General features: G+C 64.9%; 1 protein-coding gene across 4 annotated transcripts in view; it reads right to left on the reverse strand.

Moving 5' to 3' along the window:
• Window positions 1–511: 511 nt before the first annotated feature.
• Window positions 512–25,054, reverse strand: part of KIF21B (kinesin family member 21B) — a 47,444-nt gene continuing 22,901 nt past the window's right edge. The window contains exons 13-36 of one of the 4 annotated variants that reach the window (XR_005988381.1): window positions 24,889–25,006; window positions 23,912–24,103; window positions 21,259–21,458; window positions 19,479–19,586; window positions 19,040–19,108; window positions 18,440–18,672; window positions 17,928–18,075; window positions 17,502–17,696; window positions 17,312–17,413; window positions 16,943–17,108; window positions 16,690–16,741; window positions 16,447–16,504; window positions 15,508–15,713; window positions 15,355–15,429; window positions 13,600–13,710; window positions 11,941–11,979; window positions 10,038–10,174; window positions 7,998–8,178; window positions 6,832–6,996; window positions 6,518–6,635; window positions 5,638–5,808; window positions 5,013–5,212; window positions 4,369–4,549; window positions 512–3,934 (exon numbers count right to left, since the gene is read on the reverse strand). Coding sequence is in view for 2 of the 4 variants with exons in the window: in XM_041758771.1 (XP_041614705.1) it covers window positions 3,880–3,934; window positions 5,013–5,212; window positions 5,638–5,808; window positions 6,518–6,635; window positions 6,832–6,996; window positions 7,998–8,178; window positions 10,038–10,174; window positions 11,941–11,979; window positions 13,600–13,710; window positions 15,355–15,429; window positions 15,508–15,713; window positions 16,447–16,504; window positions 16,690–16,741; window positions 16,943–17,108; window positions 17,312–17,413; window positions 17,502–17,696; window positions 17,928–18,075; window positions 18,440–18,672; window positions 19,040–19,108; window positions 19,479–19,586; window positions 21,259–21,458; window positions 23,912–24,103; window positions 24,889–25,006 (3,099 nt within the window). In the remaining 2 variants the exon portion in view is untranslated. The remainder of the gene's footprint in view (window positions 3,935–4,368; window positions 4,550–5,012; window positions 5,213–5,637; window positions 5,809–6,517; window positions 6,636–6,831; window positions 6,997–7,997; window positions 8,179–10,037; window positions 10,175–11,940; window positions 11,980–13,599; window positions 13,711–15,354; window positions 15,430–15,507; window positions 15,714–16,446; window positions 16,505–16,689; window positions 16,742–16,942; window positions 17,109–17,311; window positions 17,414–17,501; window positions 17,697–17,927; window positions 18,076–18,439; window positions 18,673–19,039; window positions 19,109–19,478; window positions 19,587–21,258; window positions 21,459–23,911; window positions 24,104–24,888; window positions 25,007–25,054) is intronic. The other 3 variants (XR_005988383.1, XM_041758771.1, XM_041758781.1) reach the window with 3 other exon arrangements.

Here is a 25,054-nt window from a genome sequence, read left to right on the forward strand (position 1 = left end):
GCCCCTGGACACGGCACGTCCTCGCCGAGACGTCCCCCATTTCAGAAATGAGACTACGACCTATCACACGGGGGGTGGGGAGTGAAGACCCTTCCCCAAAATGCCTGAAATAGTGCCCGGAATACAGTGGGTGCTCAGTAAGTGCTGGTGCCCTCCCCAGCTAACGTGCCCGTCCCGGGAGACAACACACAGGGTCAGCGGGGGACGCAGCGCTCTCAACTCTGCTCTGTAACTGAGCAAGCCCCAGACTCGGAGCCCGGGAAACTCTCACCAGGCCGGCCCCCCGCCCCAGAGCCCTGTCCCCCCCACCCCCACCCTGCCCCAGAGCCCTGCCCCCCCACCCACCCCCCACCCTGCCCCAGAGCCCTGCCCCCCCACCCGCCCCCCACCCTGCCCCAGAGCCCTGCCCCCCCCCCACCCCCCACCCTGCCCCAGAGCCCTGCCTCCCCACCCCCCAGAGGAGGGCCACCAGCCCAAGGCCGGCAGCTCTCAGGGTCGCACCACGACCCACGATGGTCATTCGGGTTTTATTTAGGACAACTTAGAACACACACACATCCGGTCTAGGAACAGAAATGTACAGCATGAGGCTTAAATAACTTTCGTACACTATGTACAGTCATCAGCAGAGGTACAAAACATATGTACAACTTGTGCTAGCCGCGTAGCGAGGAGGGCGTCAGCCGGGTGAGACCCCGCAGCCTGGGCAGGGGGTGACCCCTAGAAAAGAGCTGGTGGCAGGGCAGGGCCCTGATTCACTTCGGGGGTCTTCTCTGACCGTCGGCTCCTCTTGGAGTTGTTCCTACTTCCCTGCAAAGCCCTCGGGACGAGGCCTGGGGGCCCACCGGGGCGCTGGGCTGGGCGGGGGTGGGGGTGGGACGAGGACGCCCCGGGAAACAGAGCTGTCCTCGTAGGTTCTGTCCTGGGCGTAGGGCTGGGGGCCCGGGAGCCCGAGGGCAAGGCCAGGCCCAGGAGGCCTGTGGGGCTACAGCCTGGGCCGGGCCGCTGGGCAGATTCCTGTCTGGGTCGGCAAACGGGCCGCGGCGGGGCCACTCGGGGGAGGTGACTCGCCGCTCTCCCGCAGCAGCACCCCAGGCGCAGGCTGGGGCCCGCAGCCGGGGGGGGGGGGGGGTGCCCCAAGGGGCGGGAAGAGAGCAGGGCCTCCCTGAATCCCAGCGGCGGCCGCCTACGTGGCCACCACCGTGGGGGGGGCGTGAGAGTCGCAGCGACAGTCTGCCCTCTACGGTGGTTTTGTGCTTCAATGGTCCTCCGCCCGGCGACACCGCCCCGGGGAGGCATCAGGGCCACCCAAAGGGGCCACCCCGCCACCCCAGGCTGAAGCCGCCGTCCAGACGGCTCCCGGAGCCACGGGGTCCCTCCCGAGGGCCTGGACGGGGCACCCGGGCCACCTCAAGGCCTGGGCGTGCCTCTCCTCGGCGATGCCCAGGCCGCGGCAGGTGCCACCTCGGGGACGCGATCACAGCCCAGGGCCCAGCCGAGGCACCTGCCGGCTGGGGTGTGCTGACGGCGCTGGCCACACGCAAGTCGCCGATGGGCAAAAAGCCAAGGACGACGAGCCGCGGGCGCAGGACAGGCCGTGCTGGGCCGGGTCTGCGCGAGGAGCTGCCTCCCCAGAGCGGGGGTGTCCGGTGGGACCAGCCCGGCCCCGCCACCCGCCACCGCCACCGCCGCGGCCTTGCCGTCTGTGCTCGAATCACAACCGTTTTGTGCTTCCGACCTTGAGGATGCCGGGGGCCCGCCCCCTCACCGTGTCCCTGGGCGTCCCTGTCCCGACCCCAGCGCAGGACGCAGGGGCGCGGGGCTCCTGGAGCGCAGCTTCTGGAAGAGCTCGGGGCTCCCGAGGGACTTCAAGTTCAGAGTCCAAGGTAGTGGCCCGGACAGCGGAGCCGGCCCGCCGTGAGGTAGCTGCCCCGTCGGACCTCCCGCAGGCCGGGCACCTCTCGCTGGCATCGCCGTGCGACCCCCGGGGGCCCGGCCGCCGCGTCCTGGGTCTCGCAGTCTGTGAACAGTCACGCACACGGGGTCTGTCTTACAGGTGTGGGGGGGGGCGAGGCGGCTGCTCCCACGGGGGCCGAGGAGCGGCGAGCACCCCGCAGGGCTGGGAGGTGGCCTGGCCGGCGCAGGCGACTGTCCCCGGGTGCAGGAGGCCAGGCCTCCAGGCTGGTCCGACTCCACCGCCGGGTGCCAGGGGCCACAGCACAGCGTTCTCAGCCTCGGGGGCAGCTCCGAGCCGGGGGTGGGGCGGGGGCTTCCCGCCGGGCCCAGCAGGGACAGGCACGGAGGACACACAGAGCTACCCCCCGAAGGCCCCCAAGTCACTGAACATCTCAGAACACAGGTGGGCTCCTGGCCCCCCGGACGGGGACAGGACGGGGACGGGACGGGGACAGGAAGCACAAGGGCGGGCAAGGGCTGGGAGAACACGGGTGGGGCGGGGCGGGGGGCGCCGAGACTCCTCCCGAGGCCCGGCCTGTGAATGCAGAATTGCCCCAACAGGGGGCACGGGCAGGCGGCTCTCCCCGCACCCCGGGCCGAGGCCTGCGCCCCAAGCGAAAGGAAACTCCAGGGACTCCTTCGTCACCGCCATCCGGCGGGGAGGGCCCGCGGCCCCGTGCCAGCTTTAAGGCTTGAAAATGTGTCTCCTGAATAACCAGAGAGAAAGCGGCCGGAAGGACCCCTGCTCTGTCGGGGCTGAACATCCAGGGGAGCCGGGGGGAGGCTGGGCCGTCCGCACCGTCCCGGCCACCTCCCGGCAGACTCGATCCTCTGAGCTGCTTCCTACGTGGCCCCAACAGGACTCGGGGAGGGGGGTCGCCCCGGGCCCCGGGGTGCAGCTCCCCCGCCTCCGAGGGGCAGCGGGCACATGTGGTGCCGCGGGCACGGCTGCTGTAAGGCTGCCCGGCCCGGGGTGGACGAAGGCACTGAAGCGTCAGGCGGCCGAGAGGTCGGGGGGCAGCGGGACGGTCCCTGGGGGCAGGGCTGGGGAGGCCCGAGCTGCGAAGCCAACAGAGGAGGGGGCCCCGGAGGGCTGGCAGGGCTGTTCCCTTTGGGACTCCCGGCCCCCCCAGCCCCCCGCGAGTGCTGAGGGAAAGAACATCCGGGGAGAAACTTCAAGTCAGTTTCCAGGAGGCAACAGCAAAAACCAAAAATTAAAAAAATAATAATAATAAATTAAATAGCTGAAGTGTTTCTGACCATCTCCCCCAAGGAATTTTTTTTAGCAGCTCAACCTCGGCCCCATCAGAAAGGGACCCCAAGGAGTTGCCGGGGTCAACTGGGGGTGGCTGTTGGTGGCCAAGGGGCTAAGGGTCAGCTGCAGGGCCCAGCTGCCTACACCTGGTTTCCGTGGTTACCTGAGGACTATCGTTTTGGGCTCAGAGGCAGGTGCAGTGGCTCCAGAGGCTGGACGAGGGGATGTAGGGGGAGGCCTGTTCTGTCGGGAGGGGCATAGCAGGGGCTGGGCTGCCTCCCCTCTGCTACGGGTCGCCAGCCCTGGGCCAGAGGCTTAAGGACGCAGGAGAAAATGTGGCCAGAGGGACGGCGAGGGGAGCCCCGGGGGCTGCGGGGAGAGAAATGAGAGGGGGAATGAATGCCCTTTGGCTTCACAGCTTAAATTCCTCCCCAACCTCCTTCTCTCCCCAAGAGGCAGGGGAGGGCCCAGGGGAAGAGCATCCGTAGGAAGGTCAGGGGAGAGGCCGGAGCAGGAGAGCGGCCTCGCCAATGCCCACACCCTGTGTCCCCAGGGCTGGGGGCCCCGTCAGACCACAGCTCCCCTCTGTGCTGTCCAGGCTCCGGGGGGGCCGAGGGTCTGGGGGCCGTCCTCGGAAAGGCAGCCAGGGTGAGGACTGCTGTGTGCTCCTAGGGTGGGCCACCGGGCAACCGCCGTACGCTCCAGAACTTCACCGTCAGGTCACTGGGGTGGAGGACAAGGGGGACCGGTCAGCTCTTGCAGGGGGCCCGGCTGGCTACCCCCAAAAGTCAAGGATGGGCCAGAGCCTCCAAACTCCCCAAGTGCGGCTGGGCCAAGGGGCAAGCATCGCTGGGGATGACGGGCAGGCCGCAGGGGTGCAGGGCTGGCTGCTGGGCAGAGGGAGAGGGCCTGCGGTCTCTAAGCCGCCAACGCAATTCTCGTCGTGGGTTTTCGTTGGTGGGTTTTGTTTTGTCCAGGCCTGGACGCTCCCCCTCTGCCTTCGGCCACCTGGCACCCCTCTCCTGGGGAAGAGGGCGGGTCCATCCCCCTCGTCATGCTCGGAAGAGGGTGGGAGGAAGAGGGGCAGGCGGGCATTCACTCCGGGCCAGGCAGGGCATGGAGGGAGCGTAGGGAGGAGGAGCAAAATAATCTCATACCGTTGAGAAGCAGCTCAGACCGAGGCGGAGAAAGAGAGGGAAGAGGAAAGAGGGGAGGATGACAGAGGAGACGGGAGGGGGTCAGGGCAGGGTGGTGGCTCGGCCCTTTATGGCCAGGACTCGGCGAGGAAGGCAGGGGGTGAGTCCGGGGACGTAATTCCACACCTTTACCCGGCAGTCACTGTTGGGGGAGAGAGGCAGACAGGCAGAGAGAGAGGAGAGGCAGGAGGAGACGGGGAGGGGGCGCGGAAAAGGAAGAGACCCCTCTGAGGGGCTCCCCCGTGGGCCGGGGGCCTGGGCGTCCCCTGGGTGGGGACGAGGGCTGGGGCGGGGCAGGGGCGGGTCCAGGGGCGGCGGGGCTGTCTGTGGTCTGAGCTTGGCGGGCGGACGGAGGGACGGACAGGGGGCAGGATGCCAGGCCGGGGGCTGCGGTGTGAGCGGCAGGAAGGGCCTGCAGACAAGGGGGCGAGGCCTGGCCCGGACCCAGCACCCTGCGGCTCCCCCGCCCCTCGCGGGCACTCCTGGAACGGTGGGCGCCGGGGCCTCTGCTCGGCCGGCCAAGCCCGTGGGGACACCTGGAGGGCCCCGAGGCGCCCCAGGGAGAGGGCCGGGGAGCCCGCGCCGACCCCCCTCCCGGCACCCACCTGGAGGCGGTGAAGATGTGCTTGGCGTTGGTGCAGATGGCGTTGATGGGGCTGTCGTGGCCCCTGATCTCGCCGATGGGCGTGAAGTTATCCACGTTCCAGACCTTGATGACGCCCGCGCGGCAGGCGCTCAGCAGCATGGGGCGGCCGGGGACAAAGGCCAAGGCGCACACCCAGTCCTTGTGCGCATTGGGGATTTGCTGTGGAGGAGCCGCGCGCGTGAGGCCTGGGGCTGCTGGGGGGAGGCCGGCGGGGGACGCCGCGTGGGGACAGCTGCCGGGCTTCCCTCTGGGAGGCGGCCCACCCCGGCCCCACGCAAACTGAGATCCTGCACTGGCGGAGAAGCCTCCCGCCCTCCCAGGTGGATGCTCCAGGAAAGGGGACACGGGGATGGAGACTTTGAGTCAAACCCCGCGGCTAAGAGCAGCCCCCTCCCTGAGAGCAGCTGCAGGAGGTGCAGGGGAGGCTGCGGGGGAGGCTGCGGGGGAGCAGGGCACTGGACACACGGGCATGACGGTGGGGAACAGGCCGGCGGGGGGAGCTCCAGGACCCCGGGTCCCCAAGGCCCTGCCTGGACTGAGGCCTGGCCTCACCCCCCCCACCCCTCCCCTTCCGCCCACCGCACCTGGATGAGCTCCTGCTGCTCCAGGTCCCACTTCTTGATGCCATTGTCCCGGGAGCCACTGAACAGGATGTCTCCCTGGATGGCCAAACACTCGATGCCATCGTAGTGCGGGGGCTCGAAGTTGTGGGTGGGCCCTATGGTGCCCGTCGCACACTCCCCCAACTCGAACATCTGCGGGAGGAAAGGCCGGTAGGGAGGGCCCGAGGGAGGCAGAGGGGAGCCGGGCCGCCCGCCCACTCCACGCAGCAGCCCCGTGGGCCCCGGCGCCTGGCCCAGGAGGGGCTCCTGGAGGGGCCACCGCTTCTTCCAGGACGGCGGAGTCCGAAGCCTGGGTCCTGACCCTCCCCAAGGGGCCGGGGGCAGACTGGCCTATGTTAACAGCTCAACGTGCAGCTCATATGGAAAAACATGGGTCTGGGCTGGGAACCTCCTTTTAAGTTTCTTTTTAATAAATAAAGCACTACTTGTATTTGGAATATGGACATTATAATGCCCGCCACCCGGTTTCTCGGCTTCCCGGTTTCTGACTGTGGACGTAGGGTCTTCAATGACACAATCGGGGAGCAAACAAAACTCGTGTTGTCTGGTATCCTTTGTGTTTTGCTCGCCTTCCATCATTGTAGTAGGTACAGGGCAACCTGTTCAGTGGGTTTTCCCTCATTTCTGTGGCTGCTACTCCGCCCTTCGATGCTGAGGTCACTAAGTTCTTCACCATTTACCAAAATACGGCTGCAGTGTCCTTTCTGCACGCAGCTCCTCCCTCTTTGGGGTGCCTCCCTCAGCGTGAATCTCCCCAAGGCTCCCGAGGCCCGGGGGTGGGTGGGGGGAGGGCAGGAGACACGCAGAGAACGCTCCCCGCCCCAGGCCCCGAGGGAGGTACCTTGACGTAGTGGTCCTTGGAGCCGGTCACCACCAGGTCGTGCTGGCTGGCGGTCTGGGTGACCGTCAGGCACATCACGGGGCCGATGTGGCCAGTCAGCTTGCCCACCGGCTGGAACCTGCGTGGGGAGAGGCCGGGCCGTGGGGGGACGCCGATCGGAGGGAGCCCGGGGTGGGTGCATGGCTGGGGATCGTGTGCCCCGGACGAGCTGGCCTGGCCAGGGCGCTGTCTGCTGCCCCGGGGGCCTCGAGGTCAAGGGGCCCCGAGAGGTGAGCCCCGGCACCCCCCACCACGCCCTCCCGCGTCCCCCGCACCTGCTGAGCTCCCAGATGCGGACGGCGTTGCCCGAGGCGGCGTACAGCATGGTGCCCGAAGGGCTCAGGGCGATCTGGTTGATCTGGTGCTCGCCCTGCGCGCTGGTGATGGCGCGCGTGGACGTGGCCGCACAGGCGTCCCCGGAGCTCACCTGGCCCGACGACCTGCGCAAGCCAGGAAGGCGAGGTCAGAGAGCAACGCGTCCGTCCGCGCGGCCAGGGGACCGACCAGGCCTCGCTCAGGCCGGCCCGGTAGCCCCGTTCTTCCAGGAAGCCTTCCCTGACTGCCGAGAGGCCCAAAGCCCCTCCTGCAAGTGTGGGCTCGGACCGGGGACAGAGGAAGGCGGGAGTGCTGCTCCCGGGCCAGCGCCGGTGTCCCTGATCCCGACCTGGGCATGCGACTTCCCGCCCCGTTTCCACCTCTGCGAAAAGAGGTGGTCATTTCCCTTCTGTTCGCTCTGCTTCTTTGGTTTTCTTTCGCTTTTTATTTTTTTGCTTTAAAAAAAAAAAAACTACTCTTCTAGAGCAGTTGTAGCATCACAGCAGAATCGAGGGGACGGTTTCCCACATCGCCCTATCTCCCACCTGGTGGCTGGTGACACACGGTCATTATGCTCTCAGGGGAGCTTCACTGCCCTGAAAATCCCCCGTGTTTACTCCTTTTTAAGGAGCAAGTTAACAGATGCAGCTCATGATGGAAACATCAGGATGAAGCACGGTTTCGGCCGGGAAACCGTTTCATTTTGCGGGGCCCTTGCCTCACTGTTGTCTGTCTGCCTCACACGGTCAGGATCAGGGATGAGGACCAGCTCGGGGGCCCATCTAGACAGATGGGGGGCCAGCGAGCCCTGGGAGTGGGTGGCCGCACACCGGCCCCACGCTGGCTCCCCTTTGGGACTCACAGGGGGACACCCAGGATGTGCCAGGGCCAGGGCCTGGGAGCTGAGATGAAGCAGGGGGCCAAGCAGGCCACAGGCTGACCCAGGCTGCTGCCCTGGATGCCGCCCCCCAGCCCCGGGATCCCACCTTGTCCCTCAGAGTCCGGTCGGATCCCATAAGGGCCTCTGTGCCCACGTGGCCCGCCTGGGCGATAATCCTGAGTAGGTCACCTGGGCTGGGCCTTGGTGCCCAGCCCACCCCTGCGAGCCAGCTCGGCGAGCACCTACGTGAGGGTCCGAATGCACTTGGCCGAGTCCCGGATGTCCCACACCTTGATGTAGGAGGTCGACACGGAGAACACAAGCCCGGAGTGGCTGCAGTACTTGATGGACACCACGTTGTTGGGGTGGCCCTTGAGGGCCGCGATCTCCTGGCCCGTGACCAAGTTCCACATCTTACAGCTGCGGTCTGCGGGGGACAGGGAGGGAACCACGGGAGGGCAGATGCCGGTTAGCGGGGGCCGCGGGGGTCGGGAGAGACAGTCCGGGGGCATCTAGAGGGAGCAGCCCCAGGTCCGAGGGAGGGAAAGACGCGCTCGGGGGTCCTCAGGCGCTGCGCGCAGAGAAACCCAGGAGAGGAGTCGGTTAGAACTCCAGAGCCGGGGCTTCTCAGGCAAACTGGGTACAGACTCAGGGCGCCCCGGCTACCACGGAACCTTCAGCCTTTGCTGTCTGTCCCCACAACTGCTAATCGCTGGCACAGTCGGTGGACGCACGGCCAGCACATGCTACGGGGGAGACTTGGAATCACAGATCCGCCCAGATGCACAACTCGGCCCCCTGCGCCAGGCCAGTACAGCTAGCACGGCCTCTGTCAGCACGTCTACGGGAGAGCCGTTCTTCCTGCAGGTAAAACATTTCTGATTTTGTTGCTGAGATTAAGTCATCATGACTTTGTGGAGTCCTGCTCCAGATCACAGGGGTTTCTCGGCTACAGGGGCTGGAGTGGATGGCGGTGGGCAGTGGGCAGTGGGTGGGAGGGTAGGAGCGCTGGGGGGGCTACGAGTGTTGGGGGGGTAGGAGCGTTGAGGGGGTAGGAGCACTGAGGGTAGGAGTGTTGGGGGGTAGGAGCGTTGAGGGGCTATGAGTGTTGGGGGGTAGAAGCACTGGGGGGTAGGAGAGTTGTGGGGGTTGGAGCGTTGGGGGCATAGGAGTGTTGAGGAGGTAGGAGTGTTGGGGGGTAGAAGCATTGAGGGGGTAGGAGCACTGGGGGTAGGAGCGTTGGGGGGTTGGGTTGGAGCTTTGGGGGTAGAAGCATTGGGAGGCAGGAGCATTGGGGGGTTGGAGTGTTGGGGGTGCTGGAGCATTAAGGGGGTAGGACTGTTGTGGGGTAGGAGCATTGGGGGTTAGGAGTGTTGGGGGGCTAGGAGCATTGGGGTAGGAGTGTAGGGGGGCAGGGGCACCAGGGGTAGGAGTGTCGGGGGCAGGGTGGGGTGTCGGGGGGACAGGGGCATCAGGGGCAGGGGAGTGGGGGCGCAGGAGCATGAGGGGTAGGAGCGTCAGGGGGCAGGGGCGTCGGGTGGGTCAGGCGTCAGGGGGGCACGGGTGTTGTGGGGCAGGAGTGTGGGGCGATAGGATCATTGGGGGTGTAGGGGTGTTAGGGGTTAGGGGTGTCAGGGGGCAGGGGTGGCAGGGTGGCAGGGGCGTCGGGGGGCAGGGGTGTCGGGGGTCAAGGGTGGGGGGGGCAGGGATGTCGGGGCAGCAGGGACGTCAGGGGGCAGGGGCATCGGAGGTCAGGGGTGGGGGGGGCAGGGGAGTCAGGGGGGTCAGGGGTGTAGGGGGGGCGTCGGGGGTCAGGGGCATTGGGGGTCAGGGGCGTCGGGGGGTCAGGGGTGTGGGGGGCAGGGGCATTGGGGGGGTCAGGGGCGTTGGGCGTCAGGGGTGTGGGGGGGCAGGGGCGTTGGGGGGGTCAGGGGTGTGGGGGCGCAGAGGCATCGGGGGTCAGGGGTGTGGGGGGGGCAGGGGCGTCGGAGGGGCAGGGGCGTCGGGTGCCGGGATGAGCACACAGGCTGGGGCACCTGAGAAGCTCCCTGAGGTTTCGAGGGAGGTGGGCAAGGGAGCGCTGGATGAGCCACAGGGGCAGCTAAGGGACGTCGTGCGGGCGCCCAAGATGGGGAGCGTGGAGCCACGCAGGAGCCGCGAGACAGGGTGGCGAGCACCCTGACCCCACATCCTGGCGCGGGGCTGGTGTTTTCCCCTCCGCAGCCGCTCCGCCAGGGCAGCGGGGTGCGTGGGAGAGCCTGACCCCCCCAGGCGGGCTCCACCCACCTTTGGATCCCGTGAACAGCAGCTCATCCGTGGCGTCCAGGCAGAGGATGGGCTTGGTGTGGCCCTCGGCCATGGAGACGCACTGCAGCGGGGCCGTCCTCGCACCCTTGGCTCCTCCGACGGGGGTGATGATGCCCCTTCCCGGGAGAGAGGGAGAGAGGACACACCTGTCAGCCGGGAGACCGAGGCCAGGCCGAGGCAGGGAAGGGGACAGGACAGACGGGGGACTAATCCAGAGAGCCGGCCAGATGCCGTGACGTCAGAGGGCTGGAAGGGTCTGCGCCGGCGGGGAGGGCCTGTCTGGACAAGAACCTGTCAGTCACCACCCGAGCGTTCCTGGGGAGCAAGCCGCGTGCTGGGCACAGCGGGCAGGAGGGGGCTCGCCCCCCGATGTTGGCCTGACCCAGAGCCCGAGGCAGGAATGCGCGGGGGCCCCAGCCGGGCAGGGCACAGGCCCGAGGGCCGCGCTGGCTCCTGCAGGGAGCCAGGACGCCGGGTGCCCCCTCCAAGCACCTCGGTGCCCATATAAGCCTGTGGGTGACTTCCGGGGCAGGCGGGGACCCACACGTGCACACCCACGGGCCCCTTTGGGACCCGTTAGACCCGTGACTGTCGTTTACAAAGGCCCAAATCCCTTTCGGGACCACCCCCCCACCATGCTCAGCTCTGAGTTAGGGATGTCTAGGGCCCCCGGAGGCATGAAGCCGTCTACACCTGCGGAAGCACCTCCTTGCCGCCCACGGACACTCTGGGCGGGAGAATGAGGCTTGTCTTCAGCAAGCAGGGGGGTTTGTTACACCGGCCTCCTGGAGGTTCCGGGGAGCGATCTTTTCTGGGTGAGGGGCCCTGGCCGGACTATGTGCAGGTCTGAAAATGTGTCCTCGTTCTTTGCCGGAGACAATGCTGCTCCCGACAGTGACGCTGTGGCCTGTGGTCTGCTGAAATGACCAGCGTGGCACCCACGGGGCTTCTCACGGCCCCATGGACTCAGCCGGGGCCCCCGCAAGGGCTGACAGGGCCAGCCGCCCGCTAGATGTCACATGCACGTGAACTGCCCCCAGGCTGCCCCAGCTCCCCGCTCTGACACTGCTCTGGGCCCAGCCGTGCGTCTGCAGGAAAAGCCCAGGCGGCGGTGGCAAGCATAGCCCCAGGTAACCCTCCTCGTTGGGGGAGGCTGGGGGGTGTCTAGCTTCCGGAGGCGGCAGTGCCTTGCTCCCCACCAGGCAGGGTTGCAAAAACGTCACCGGCCGGGCCAGGAGGCGCGGGGAGCGGTGGGCACTCTGGGAGAGCTGGGGGGGGCCTGAGCCCAGCACGGACCACCTGCCCCTCGGGAGCCCAGGCCCACCGGGTCCCAGGACATGTTCCTCGTCATGGGGTGCTGTGCTGTGGCTGGGGAGGTGGCCCTCTGGTCATCCCAGCAGCTGGGAAGGGTCCGCGAGCCGAGAGAGGCGGGCGGCAGGCCCCAGCCTACCCCGGGCTCATCTAGAGGAGCCGAGCAGCCCCCCGCCGCCCTGCCAGCTGGGCCCCGCGGGCCCCCACGCCGCGGTCCACGGCCCTGCCCCTCACCCAACCCCTCGGCAGGGCTCGGGGTCCCAGCCCCGGCACCCCCCAGGCTCCCATGCTCTCCCCCTCCCTGCCCAGGTGACAAGGAGAAGAGAACAGCGCCTGTGGCAAGCAGCTGTGCGCCCCTCCCCAAGCCCCCAGCTCCAGCCGGGCCGGGGCCTGGCCGCCGTGAGGCCCGCGGCCACCCCGAGAGCGAGGAACCATGGGGGGGGGAGGCAGGCAGGGGGGGCCGCATGCTGAGGACACAGGTGTGCAGGCGGGAGGGGCGGTGCAGCGGGGGCACAGGGGGGACAGCAGAGAGTGGGAGCTGGGGCCAAGACGGGAGACATTCTGTGTGTACCTCAGGACCTCCGACAAAGAGGAGTCGCTGTCATCAGACCTGGGGAGGGCAGAAAATTAGCTGGATTAGGGGACAGAGGAAAACACACGAAGGGAGGCAGAGGCAGCAGCAGCTGGGAGGTCAGAGGGCGGGTTATTCTCTTCAGGGGCAGCGGGAAGAGGCGGGGGTGGGGTGGGGTGGGGTGGGGTCGGGACAGGGCGCTGAGGGGCAGCAGGAGAGGAGGGGGCGGGCCGCACGGGTTCCCCCGGCCGACAGGGCAGGGGCGAGGAGGGGGCCGCGGGAGATACGGGAGGGCCGGCCCCAGTCTCAGGAGAGACGTCTCAGGTCGTGGGCCGCGGCGGGTTCCAAGCCCCTGGCCGCCCCCTCGTACAAGCTGGGGGCACCCTGCCTGCCCCCCGCAATGCCCCTACGTGCCTGAGGCCTAGGAAGCCACGCCTGCGCCTACCCTTCCCTGGGGGCTGGCTGCTTCCAGCGATTCCCCGGGATCTACTTATTTGCAAAGCCCACTGTCCCCAGCAAGCCCCCTGGGAGGTACCCTACGGGCCCCCAGACCCGGCCCCGGGATAGGACCGAGGTCCGTAAGCCCACGAGGCTGGAACGGCCAGAGCGCCACCTCAAGGCTTCTGGGGAAGGGGCCTGTGCTTTGCAAGGGTCTGGTGGGCGGGCGGCACGCTGGGTGGCGAGCTCCAGGTGCGGCGCCCTCCTCCCCAGGTGGGCACTGAGCCAAGGTGGGTCTGAGGAAGGGGCAGTATTTGACCCAGGGAGAGACGTTTCGCTTGGGGGAAGGGCTGCTGTCAGGTACCAGGTGCAACAACGAGCACCTTCTAGCCTGGGCCCCCCGAAACGACAGCACTGCACGCCTCCCCCCGCCAGGGTAGAGAGAGACGCCGTGGGGGAGCCAAGAGAGGAGCCCTCTCCGAGGCTGCAGAGTGGGAGAGGCCCGAGTGGGTCCAGGGAGGAGCACGTGCGGGACGGGATCCCCGCTGTCCCGACAGTCCCACTGGGGGGACACAGGAGGGAGCAGTCAGGGGCGCCCGGGCTCAGGGCCCAGGTCCTGCACTTTCTAGGTGAATGTCCTCGGGCCTCCTGAGGCCTCATTTCCTCCTCTGTAAACGGGGAAGGCAGTCGTCGTGGCTGACGTGGAGCCCACACGAGCCACGTACGGAAGCAGGTGCACAGCGAGGTGCCTTCCGGAGGCGCGGGCTGCTGGAAGCCCCGCTGACGCTCCGCGGGCACAGCAGCCCCACGGGAGCCGTGATCGTGGGCTGCGAGCTTCCTGCCGCGTGAAGGCAATGGGGGGGCCTCGGAGCGCGTGGGGCAGGAAGGGAGCAGCTGAGGGAAGGGGCTTCAGGAAGGATCCAGGAGCCAAGGAAGCAGCAGGGGAGGATTCAAGGCGCAGTTCCGGGGAGTCCCTGGGGGGCCTGAGCTGCACGGACCTCCCCCCGACTGCCCCCATCCCTGTGCCTCCTGAGGTCCCAGCATGCTGGGGCGGGGGGGGGGGGGGGGAGGGTGCACAGTTAGAGCAGAAAAGGCAGAGATGCCGGGGAGGCGCTCCAGAGCCTCGTCCCTCAGAGAGGCTGGACGGCGTGGTTCGGGGCGCCGGCTGCCCCAGGAGCAGCCCACCTCGTCAGCACCCCCCCGGCCCACCCTGGCTCTTACTTGTCCAGTGCTGACCCCTGGCTCTGATTACTGGTGAGACGAGAGAAGACGTTGCGGTCGTTGCGGGGCCGGGTAGGAGGGGATGAAGGGGGCGTGAACCCGTCCGTGGACCTGGTGAGCGGGACAGAGCAGCATCCGTCAGGGGTCAGGGAGTGTTGCCGCTGCCCGCGGGCTCCCACGGGGCGGGGGGGGGTAGGGCCGGGCAGCCACGAGGAGGAGCCGGATGCCACACCTGGGAATTCATTCACCTGCTCGGACCGCCTACCAGGAATCCCAAATTAACTCTCTCAGGGCTTTGGGGGTCACTCCCAGACCCTGAGCGGAACAGCGGAAAATTCGAGTCCCCAAATGCACAATCTCCCAGCGGAGGTCAAATGAGGCGAACCTCTGCCTTCCTGCCCTCCCGCTGTCAGCAAGCGGCCTTCCTGTGGTCTATTTAGGGCCACGTTTTTTGCATCTTTGTGCTTTTCGCCGGTGATTCGCTGTTTAAAACGCCCCCAAAGCCTAGCGCGGCAGGGCCGCCTGGCACACGTGTAAGCACGTGAGGGCCGTGACGCGTCTTATGGAGAAAACACGTGGGTCAGAAGAGCCTCATTCAGGTGTGAGCCACCGTGCTGTGGGCTGGGGGTTCAGTGTTCGCGAGTCCACGGTATATATTAACCGAGGAGTCTCGGGACAGAAACACGCACAAAAGACAGTTCTGTGTCGACGGGCTGGCGCAGAGCCCCCGGGAACCTGACTCCGACAAGCCCGGGAGCTGGTCCGTATCTGCTCGCTCAGTGTTCACAGCGACTTGACAGAAGGCAGGTGCCGCGAACATGACGACCGACCGCATCACGAGGGGAGAGCGGAGGCGTCACGGCGCCGGCCCGCTCCAGGCGCGCACGCCCCTCTCTTTGGGAAGCTGACATTAGGTTTGGCCTAGATCCCCCCTTCCTTTGATGAGTCTTCACGAGCGCGACCTAAGTCCCTCAGACTGCAGCTCAGGTGTGTTCTCTCAGTTGGCGGGTGAAGAGACGGTCTGTGAGGCCCCAAGTACACAGACATCCATGCAGCGCCTCCCCACCAAAGGCCCCCACCCCGAGCCACTGGCCCGGGCATCTGCCCAGGCTTTGGGCTTTGGGGGCTGGGAGCTCGAGCAAGTCCCCCTGTCTCCTACCACGTCGGGATGCAACAGGTCATCCTGAGCCCCGGCTCTTCTACTACTTAGTTGTGTGGCCTGGAGAAAGCCATCGAACCTCTCTGAAAATGAAGTGTACAGACCTGATGACCCTGGAGGCATCTGGTGATCTGCAGACGCGCTGCGGGCCCCCATCCTACGGCGGCTGACCACTTAGAGCTTTGTCCGCCTTCCGCAACCATCTCCCGGCATTTCTTTAAACATCTACACTCCTCTTACACGGCAAGAACTTAGAAAGGGCCGAGGCCTCCCAAGGAGCCACGGTCACAAAGAGGAGCTGAAGCACATCGGTACGAGGACTAGTTTAAGCCACTACAAAGCCACCAGCGTTGAGCCCCCGTCCGCCAAGGGCGTCTGGCAGCGGGCTGAGCCGTCCAGGTCAAGATGCTAACGGAGATGGCCTCCCGAGCCCACACCCGACAGGATGGGGAAGGGGCCGCTGCGGGGAAGCGGAATGACCCTAGTGAGACTGGCCCAGATTGCAGTACGCACGATGACCTACAGGGTGGAGCATCCCAGCGATCCCTGCACCCCAGGACGAAACGAGTCGCCGAAACTCTGAAACGTGCTCTCACCTAATGGGCTGCCCTCGGTCATACGACTTCCTTCGGGTCAGAGGGGAGGTCTCCGTGCCTCGAGACTGCCGGGGGCTAGAACAGAAGGCTCCAGTGAGGCCCAGACCTAAGGCCCTGCCCGCCCTCCCCCACACCTGGCTCCCTCCTCCTTACAAGGTACTGCCCCTCGTGGGCAGGCTGATGGTTCGCGAGACCTTGTCCCGGTAGTAGGGGTCTCGGACGGAGAAGCCCACTCCGTCTTCTTTGATCTCAACGAGGGAGGCCAGGGACTTGGTGATGTTCTTGGTGGAGATGTCCAGCGGGGGACCCAGGCACTCGGCCGACACGGCCTTCATTTGGGCAGACAGCTTGGGCTCACCCTGGGAATGGAAGGACTGGGGTGAACCAACCTGCCCGGACATCAAGGGGAAGCCAGGGGAATTGTAATGAAGGAAGTGATGCCTCTTGGCCTACGGTAGAGCCACCGACGGAAGACCCAGGCGGAGAGCACCCAGAGGCATCTCTCAGGGCTTCTGGAGAAGCCAAAGCAGCTAAGACGGTTTTACTACCCTTATCCACACTCTGCAAACACAGAATGCCCAGACTGACCTTTTTGCTGGTCACCACCGGTCGGTCTGTCCAAAAACTATGCACAGTCCGCTGTTCCCAGCATGCAGCCCCCCCCTTCCCTGTTTCATAAATCCTGATCTTGGTTCAGACGACTAACAGATCATCCGGGGGGTGAACTACCGCACTGCTGATTCCCATACTGTTGAGTCCATAATCTGCATGCCTCGAGGCCTGGACTTACTCGTGGACTCAGCACATGAGGCAAAGTCTTAGGTGGGGGACGGGGAGATTTCTGAAAGCAGGGCCTCTGGCTCTGGTCCCATCACCAGGCAGTGACTCCAGCCATTTCTCCCGCCTTCCCCCCACCTCAAGAACAATGGGCGATGACTGGATATACATGTGGGCACCTCCCAATTCCAACCAGGGCAGCTCCATCCTAGCTGGAGGATGCTGGGGAGGGCAGAGGCCCAGGACGGCGGACACCAGGCTGTGGGGAGTCCGGCCCCGCTGCGGCCCTGCGGTCTGCCTTCCCGTGGTGCTCACCTTGAGCTTGAAGTCGTCGTGGCTGGTGGAACCTTTCATGGTGAAGGACTGGGAGAAGCTAAGGAAGAAGCAGAGGGAGTTCAGGATGCTGAGAGCCTGGGCCCTGGCTCCCCGAGCCTTACACTCGTGGGTTCCACAGAGCCCCCAGACCTAGGCTTAGCTCTGGAACCCCATGCCCCTCCCTGGCCCCGGCCCCAGGTTCATGCTGTAAGCCGACCTCTCGCTCTCGACTTGGACACTCACCTCCCCTCGGAGAACTCGGAGATCTCCTCATCGGTGCTGGCGTAGCCATTCTCTGTGGGAGGCAGGAGGGAGGAGGGTTGAGAGGGTCCAACAGAGCGAGGGGAGAGGGGACGGCCTCCCTCCCACATCTCACCCACGGGGACCGGATGGGGGCTCTGAGGGGGTCCTGGGGAGGTGAGGGTCCCCCTAGGGTGGGAGCTGGGGAGCCTGGGAGGAGCCAGGAGCTCCGAGGCCTAGGCCACAGGTGCCATACCCTGCTGCACGTTGTAGATGAGGGCCTGCAGCTCAGGGTGTGCCTCCGCCTTCTCTCGCAGGGCATCCAGGAGCAGGTGGTTCTGGGAGGAACCCGCTATGTCTGTCTGCCTCAGCCGCCCCTCCAGCAGCCGGATCTGGGCCTCCTTCTGTGCCACTTGTAGCCCCTGAGGGCAGGGAGGCAGGCCTGGGGTTACCCTCCCCAGCCTGGGGCTGTAGGCACCCTCATCACCAGCCTCCACATCCTGCGCCCAAGACACTACGGGGGGGGGCCCTCCTGTACATCACCCTCGCACCCACCCCAGGGTGGCAGAGGATGGAGGCGCCTGTGAGCCTGGGACTGCACCCCGGGGGTGAGCGGCTGGCCCACCTTGTCGATGGATGCCTTGAGGAAGTTGTCCAGCAGGAGGCGGGCTTCGGCCAGGGAGCAGGAGCTGATGACCACTGATGTGTCCGTGGAGTCCAGCTCCTCCTAGGACGGAGAGGCAGAGACCCTGTCACTGAGGCTGCCCCCGGCCCGCATCTCTCCTGCCTCCGCCCAGGCCAGGCCCGCTGGGCACCTTGGTCTCCTCCAGCTGCACGATGGTGGCCTGGCAGTCGGTGATGCTGTCGTTGATATAGTCGATGTTGGCCGCCAGCACCTCGATCTCCTCCGCCAGCTCCTGCAGCCCCTTCTCCTCCTCCGGGCTCTCGGCCTGCAGCCGCTCCCGCTTCCTCCGCAGCGCCTCCTGCAGGAGGAACAGCTCCTCCCTTTTCTGCAGGGGAGGGTGACGGAGAGGCCTCAGGTGGCTGCCCAGGCCTGCCCACCGCTCCCCTCGGGCCGGGTCCCCGGGTCCCCCCTGCGCCTCGGGATTCCAGAACGGACACGAGGAGCCGGGTGGAAAGGGGATGAGGCGGTCTGAGGAGCCAGAGAAGGCAGGAGGGCCAGAGCGGAGATGGGACGGAGGCGCAGGCGGGAGCCCCGGGCTCCTCGCGGCCAGGCCCACCTTGATGAGCCGCTCCATGTCAGCCTCTAGGTTGACGATGGTCATCCTCTGCATGACGATGTCAATGATCCTCCGCTCCAGGGACTGCCACTTGAGCCTTGCAGCCTTACTGAAGCTCTGGCTCGCCCCCTTCTTCTGGAACTTCTTTCTGGGAGATAGAGGCAAAGGGAATTGGTTGGGAGCACTCCCTTTCGTAAACATTCTTTTCAGGTTTTCCGTATGTATTTTGTAACTAAACACTGTTAATAAAACACGTTCTTTTGGGGGAAACGCATTTTTAAAATCATTTTATTAACGTTTTTCATCACGATAAGTGTTCTCTTCAGTCCCCATTCCCTGTGTCCCTCATCGCCCCTGCCCACCTGGTTAGGAGCACCCTCCACCCCCGCACCCCTCCCCATCCCCGGAGCTGACGGCCACGGGGACCCTTCACAGGACCACACTTGCCCTGTGCTCGCCTCTCCCCGGTCCCGCCGCCAGGGCCCCACGCCCTCTGCCCACACCGGCCTCACCTGGCAGGACGGGTGCCGTTGACAGCAGGCGCAGGGTGGTCCCCCAGGAAGTGGTTGATTTTGCGGTTCCACTGGCGCACGATGCTGGAGACAGAGCGGGCCCCTGATTCGGCCTCAGAGGAGGTGGTGCTGGCCGACACCTCGGCCCCCGAGTCCAGCATGGGTGGCTTCCGTCCCGCACGCCCGGCCACCCGCTCAGACATGGGCTTGGCCAGGCGCCTCAGCGCTGAGACCTAGGCCCAAGGAGAGGAACCCAGTGAGCAGGGTGCCTGGAACCCATGAAAGGGCCCCAGTTGGGGGGTGCCAGATAGGGCGAGCACAGGGGCTGCTCCGTCCTGGCCCGAGCTTGGGCCTGGGCAAGAGTCAGGGGCTCCCTGTTTGATGTGAAACGAACACAAGACACTTCCTCCACCTTCTTAATTAAGATCTCAGGCCTCTGGGACCAGAGCCTGCAGCCCGGCCCAGGCCTCGGCCCTGCAACAGGCCTCACGCACGCTCTGCTCCGCCGCGTGCAGAGAGCAGGAACAGCCAGAGCCACCGGCGGGACTTGCTCCCTCCCGGCCCCAGGGGGAACTCAAGATGGGCGCAGGGTCTCATCACCTCCTGGGTCTTCCTCCTCAGGACCATTTCCTGCTGCCGCTTCTGGGACTCCAAGGCTCGGATCTGGAACTGCGGGTGAGAGAAGGGGGTGGGGTTCCACGCTTCGGCCCCACGGCCTGGTCTGCCCAGCTCTGGAGGCGAGAGCCTGGCTTTGGGGCTGATTCTCACTCGAGCAGCCAAAACTTATTGATAAGATGGGGGCCTGAGTCTGGGTCCCCTTCCCGGAGGTCGGGGCGCAGGGTGTGCCCTCAGCCTCTTGTCCACACCACGCGTGGCTCTGGCTGCCTGTGACCTGGGCGAGGTCCTGCCTCTCTGGGGCTCGAGGGCCCCCCGGCCCAACACGGAGGACTGCCGTGTTGTGCCCTTCCGGGCCCTGCTGCAAGTGTGACTGTCACCGCTATGGTCGCGGGAGCCAGGGCCCGCCAGGGCTGCCCCTCACCTCCTGTCGCCGCTGCTCCTTCTTGAGCTGAGCAATCTCCCGGTTCCTCTTGGTCTCCACCAGCCGCCGTCGCTGCTGCTCCTCACGCATCTGCTTCATCAGGGCCACCTGGGAGGGGCGGGGTGGTGGGGGTGAGGCGGGGCCCACACCGCCGGGGAGGGCCTGGCTGGGAGGACGGAGCAGCACTGGCGTGGGGCTCAGGGTCTGCCCCTACTCCTGCGTGGGACTTGAGCTGCACCCTCCCGCCGACCTGGGCACCCAGAGGGGGAAGGGGGGTCTCGCTGCTGGCCTGGCTGAGCAGGTGTGACCACTCGGCAAGCTTTACCCCTGCCGCTTGCTCGCGCACGTCACGGCCCCTGGTGGCCCTTTCCCAGAGCCACCGTCCTGTCCTGGGTGTGGTCATTCGAGGACCAGCCCGGGGTCGCGGGAGGCAGGTTATCCCGCCTGGGTGGAGCACTTCTCTCTCTGCCATGGACAGCTGAGCGCCAGGCAGGGCTGAGGGGACGGTCAAGCCACATTCCAGGGCCAGGCTCACACGACAACGGTGTAAGCCACCAGCGCGTATCGAGAATCTGCTCTACTCCAGGCAGCGCTCTTGGGACAGTCATGGGCGGGGAGGCACGGCTGTTCTCATTTTATAAACAAGGAAAGGAACCTCCGGGAGACAAACAAACGACTTGAGAGTCACAAAGCCGATTGGTAAACGGTCAGAATTTGGTCCAGGTCATTTTGCCCCTGAAATCTAGCTCTTACTATAGCCCCCGAGATGCCAGCTGGCCGGCCCAGAGCAAAGCCAGTGGTGAAGCGTGGAGAGCCCGGAAGCTGGGGTGGGCAGAGCTGTGGCAGGTGCACAGAAACACCAGCAGCGTGGCCGGAGACGCCCAACCCGACAGACAGCTGCGCACCCGGGGCCCTGCGTCTGCCCCTCTGGCCACGTCCTGGTGCCCAGAGTGCGACAGTGCAACGTACGCAGCAGGGCCTGAGACACTTCCCAAGTGACAGGGAAATGAGAGTCACGCGGAGATCGGTCCTTCCCCGGCCACTGGACCTCAGATGCGACCAGGAATGTCACCAGCCTGCGCTGCCCTGAGGACAGTCTTGAGACAACGCTGCCTGGAAGGGAGGCTCTAAGGGGGTCAGGCCTGGTGGGGAGGGCTCCTCGCTCGGAGCACAGGCTCTGCAGGGGTGAGTCTACAGAGAAGAGGAGGGCTTGCCGCTGCCGGGTCTTCAGGGTGTTTTCCCAAAGGCCTGGCAACAAGCGCAGCCGCCCAAGCCTGAGCCAGAACTGCGGCCTGCTGGAAGCTGCAGGCGACCTGAGATGTGGTACCCACTGGGGCCAGGCTGGGGCCAGGCTGGGGCCAGGGGTCAGAGGCTCCTGGGGAGGAGTGGTGTCCCCCTAGACGGGGGGTGGGGGGCATCCGCCCAACTTTGCATGCCTCACGTTCCCATGCACAAAGCAGGGAGACGAACAGGACCTGCTACACTCACGCACGTTAGGCAACCAGCCTAGAGCCCGGCGCAGTGAGCATCCCTACGGTGCTAACCGCGGGTATCACTGCCCAGGCAAAGGCTGCCCCCCACCGGGCCCCATAGCTACCCGGGGTCCCACCACAGGGCGCGGGGGTGAGAGCGGCCCTGGAGCTCCTCAGCTGGCAGGACAGGCTGAGTCACGCCACGCGGCTGTGTCTCAAGAAGACCGTCCACACTCGCCGCGATGATTATTTTTTAACACGGTGAGTGGGTTCTAAGAGGACATCGCACAGCCGCCCTCGGCCCCTACCTTGGCCTTCTTCATCTCGGCCACCTCGGCCTGCAACTTCTTCAGCTCCCTCTCGTAGCGGGACTGGTTTTTGAGCAGCCTCGCGTGCTCCTTCTGCGCGGCCTGCAGCTTCTGCAGGTCCCGATTCATCTCCCGCAAGCGCTTCTCGTAATCCGCCTTGATCTTGTTGGCCTTCTCCTCCGTGTAGCACTCCATGGTGCCTGCGGGCGGCAACAGGTGCCTGTCAGCCCCAAGCGCCCCCAGATGCTTCGGGCTTGGAGGGTGGGTGGCGGGGAGCAGGCGCCTGGCTTCTAGTGTCACTGCAGGCCTTGGGGCAAGTCACAGCCCTCTGCGCGCCCGTTTCTTATTATGCAATGAGGGGATCGGACTGGAAGATGCCGAGCTCCCTGCTCCGACAGCCTAGTGGACCTAGACGGGGTGTTTTTATCTCAAGGTCTCTGGGCCCCCCAGGCACCAGCTTCCTACGAGGGTCCCGTGGGTCACTCCTGCTGGCTCGGTTCTGATCCATGACCGGAGGAGGAAAGGACCAGGCCGGCGGGGAGGAAAGAGCTAGTAAGAAGGCAGTGACGCCCGCCAGAGCAGAAGCAATAGGCTGTTCTCTGTCCTTGACCTTTGCTGCCCAAAATGCCAACAGGTGTCTCCATGGAGACGTGTAGCAGACATCTCCGGCTTAACAGGCACAAAACCAGACTTTCAATCTCTGTCGCTGCCCGCAGCCCAGCAGGTTTCCCCATCTCCCAGACGTCACCACCATCCTTCCAGAACCTTGAAGCCTAGAGACATCCTCGGCTCCCCTTGTATCCTCCACCCCATCGATAAAAACTTTTGTCTCTACCTTCAAAATGTGTCCATTACAGGGACAACTCCCCACCACCTCCAGTCTTACCCTCTTTCACTAGGATCTGTTCTTTTCTTTCTTTCTTTTTCTTTCTTTCTTTCTTTTTTTTTTTTTTTAAGATTTTATTCATTTATTCATGACAGACTGAGAGAGAGGCCGAGACACAGGCAGAGGGAGAGGCAGGCTCCCTGCAGGGAGCCCGACGTGGGACTCGATCCCCCACCCCTGGATCACACCCTGGGCCGAAGGCGGCGCCAAGCCACTGGGCCACCCGGGTTGCCCTGTTCTTTTCTTTTAAATTCTTTTCCCTAATGATTCACCAGGATCTCTACTGACAGGTTCCTAACCGGCCTCAAGCCACCACTTTTGTTCCCCCAGCAGCCCCCAATTCTCCCCATGTGCTTTTAAAACCTACATCACCTGGGCAGCCCCGGTGGCTCAGTGGTTTAGCGCAGCCTTCAGCCCGGGGCGTGATCCTGGGGTCCCGAGATCGAGTCCCACATCGGGCTCCCTGCGTGGAGCCTGCTTCTCCCTCTGCCTGTGTCTCTGCCTCTCTCTGTGTGTGTCTCTCATGAATAAATAAATAAAATCTTAAAAAAAAACCTACATCACCTTCCTCCCTCAAAACTCCACACTTGCCCATCTCCCTCAGAGAATAAAGCCACGTCATCATAAGGACGGGCATGACCTGGTCCTGTAGTTCTTCCTTCCGTCATCCCGTCTCCTGCCACTGTCCCCTTTCACTATGTTCTGACCATCTGCCCCTTATCGTCCCAGCAACATGCCAGGCACGATGCTCCCGGCACTGGCTCTCGGCACCTTCTGTTCTCTGCCTGGAGGCTCAGCCTGTGCTCACCCCATGCCCGCCCTCTCTCACCTCCCTCGGGCCTGCTCACGTGTCACATGTCTCCACGACATCCTCTGCGACCACCCTTTATAAAACTCCAATCCTCGGGCGACCTAGCTATCTTACAAATATACCCTACTGCTCCTAATACAGACTGAGGGCAGCCCGGGTGGCCCGGCGGTTTAGTGCCGCCTTCAGCCCAGGGTGTGATCCCGGGGTCCCGGGATCGAGTCCCATATCGGGCTCCTGCAATGGAGCCTGCTTCTCCCCCTGCCTGTGTCTCTGCCTCTCTCTCTCTCTGTGTCTCTCATGAATAAACAAATAAAATCTTAAATAAATAAATAAATAAATAAATAAATAAATAAAACTCCAGTCCTCTCCCCACCACGCCCTGTCCTCCTTCCCTGTTCTGTTTGTTTTTTTTTTCATGCTATTTATCACCATTGGGCACGTTACAGATTCTGCTTACGTATCTTACTTATGTCCATCTCTCCCCACCAGAAGGAGGCAGGGATTTGCTCCCCCACCTCCTCGAGCACCTACGACAACGTCCGCTCTGTGAGATGGAGTCAACAAATGTCTGCTGAGTAAGCGAAGGATCGAATCGGTCCTCGAACGCGTGTGCGCAGAGCAGTGTGAAGACGATAGAATGTGACAAGTCAGGTTGTAAATGGGTTTCAAGGAAAATGCAGGAAAATGCTCAAGGGACTCAATGCAGGAAAAAAACAAAAAAGCTGAGGAGGGTGGTGCCCATGTGCCTAAGGAAATAAAGGGCTCTGATGAATAATAAATGGAAGATTTGGCGTAGAAGTAGACTTAGACACAAGGCCTCGTTGACAGTGGGTCAAAGGGCCCCAGCCCATGCCCAGAAGCCTGGGGTAGGTCCCAAAGGTGCCAGCTGCTGGGCGGGGCCTGCAGGAGCGGAGGGGCCTCGGGGGAAGGTGAGGGCCGGGGGGGGGGGGGCTCACTGAGGTTCTGCAGCACGCGGTCGCGCTCCAGCTGCGTGTCTCGGATCTTGTTCTGCAGCAGGATCAGCTTCTCCTCATACTGGTGCTTGAGAGTCTGCAGCCGCCGCTGGCTGTTCTCCAGCTCATCGATCAGCTTCTGCTTGATCTCGATCTCGCACGTCAGGTCGGCCAGGTCTGCCTGGAAGTTCACCTCTGCGGGTGGGGGTGGTGGTGGGGGTGGGGGGCACAGAGACAGGCTTAGTCCAGGGCCACGGGCTCAGGGCAGGGCGGGGCTGCTGGGGGCTTCCCTGCGGCGAGCCGTGACCGGTCAGTGACCAGAGGCTGCGGGAAATGGTACATCCCAGGGTAGGTAAGGGCCGCCAGGCAGGGGGACACATCAGAAATGCGAGGCGGGGAAGGGGGGGTCTGGGCATCCCAGCAGCCCCGCCGCGCCAGAGCCACAGAGGCCAACGTCTCCGTGTCCTAGATGGCTCGGGACCCAGGCCGGGTGAGGAGGGCGGCGGGGCAGCAATGGCAGCAGGGCACACTGACCCTCTGCCCTGACGGCAGGTGTCCCCATTTGGAGGAGTGGGTGGCGGCTCCAGCCAGACCTGCATTCAAGGCCTGGCTCTGCATCGGCCACGCTGGGGAAAGTCCCTAGACTTCCCTGAGCTTGGGGGAGCTCCGGGCACCTCTGCACAGGGTCGTGGGGAGACCTGGAGGCCCCAGGCCGTGTGGAGGACAGCTCAGCAGCGCCCAGCGGATAACGAGCGCCCCCACCCCTATCGCTGCTACTGTGATTCGTGCAGGGGTCAGGCCTGGAGTTCCAGGCCCTGGACGTGCACATTCACCCTCGCCCGCGGGCACCTGGCTCAGCACCTTCTACCTGGAGGGTCTGCGCAGTCTCTCTGAGCCCCGTGCGAAACGAAAGCCCACCCTGAGCACGTGCCGCTGGGCGTGTCACCCCCCCGCCCCCCGCCCCAGCCTGGCACACGCACCCTTCTCGTCAGGGTCCGAGTCCGAGTCCACCAGGCTCTCCTCACTGCCCGAGTCCTCGTCTTCGTCCTCACGCCCCTCCTCCTCCTCACAGCCACTCTCGTCTCGCTCCTCCTCCTCCTGGGCACCAAGCGCATTAGGGGTGGCCAGGGGGCCCCCTCGCTCAGC

Source organism: Vulpes lagopus, chromosome 1 (assembly GCF_018345385.1).
Source record: "Vulpes lagopus strain Blue_001 chromosome 1, ASM1834538v1, whole genome shotgun sequence".
NCBI classification, from domain to species: Eukaryota; Metazoa; Chordata; class Mammalia; order Carnivora; family Canidae; genus Vulpes; species Vulpes lagopus.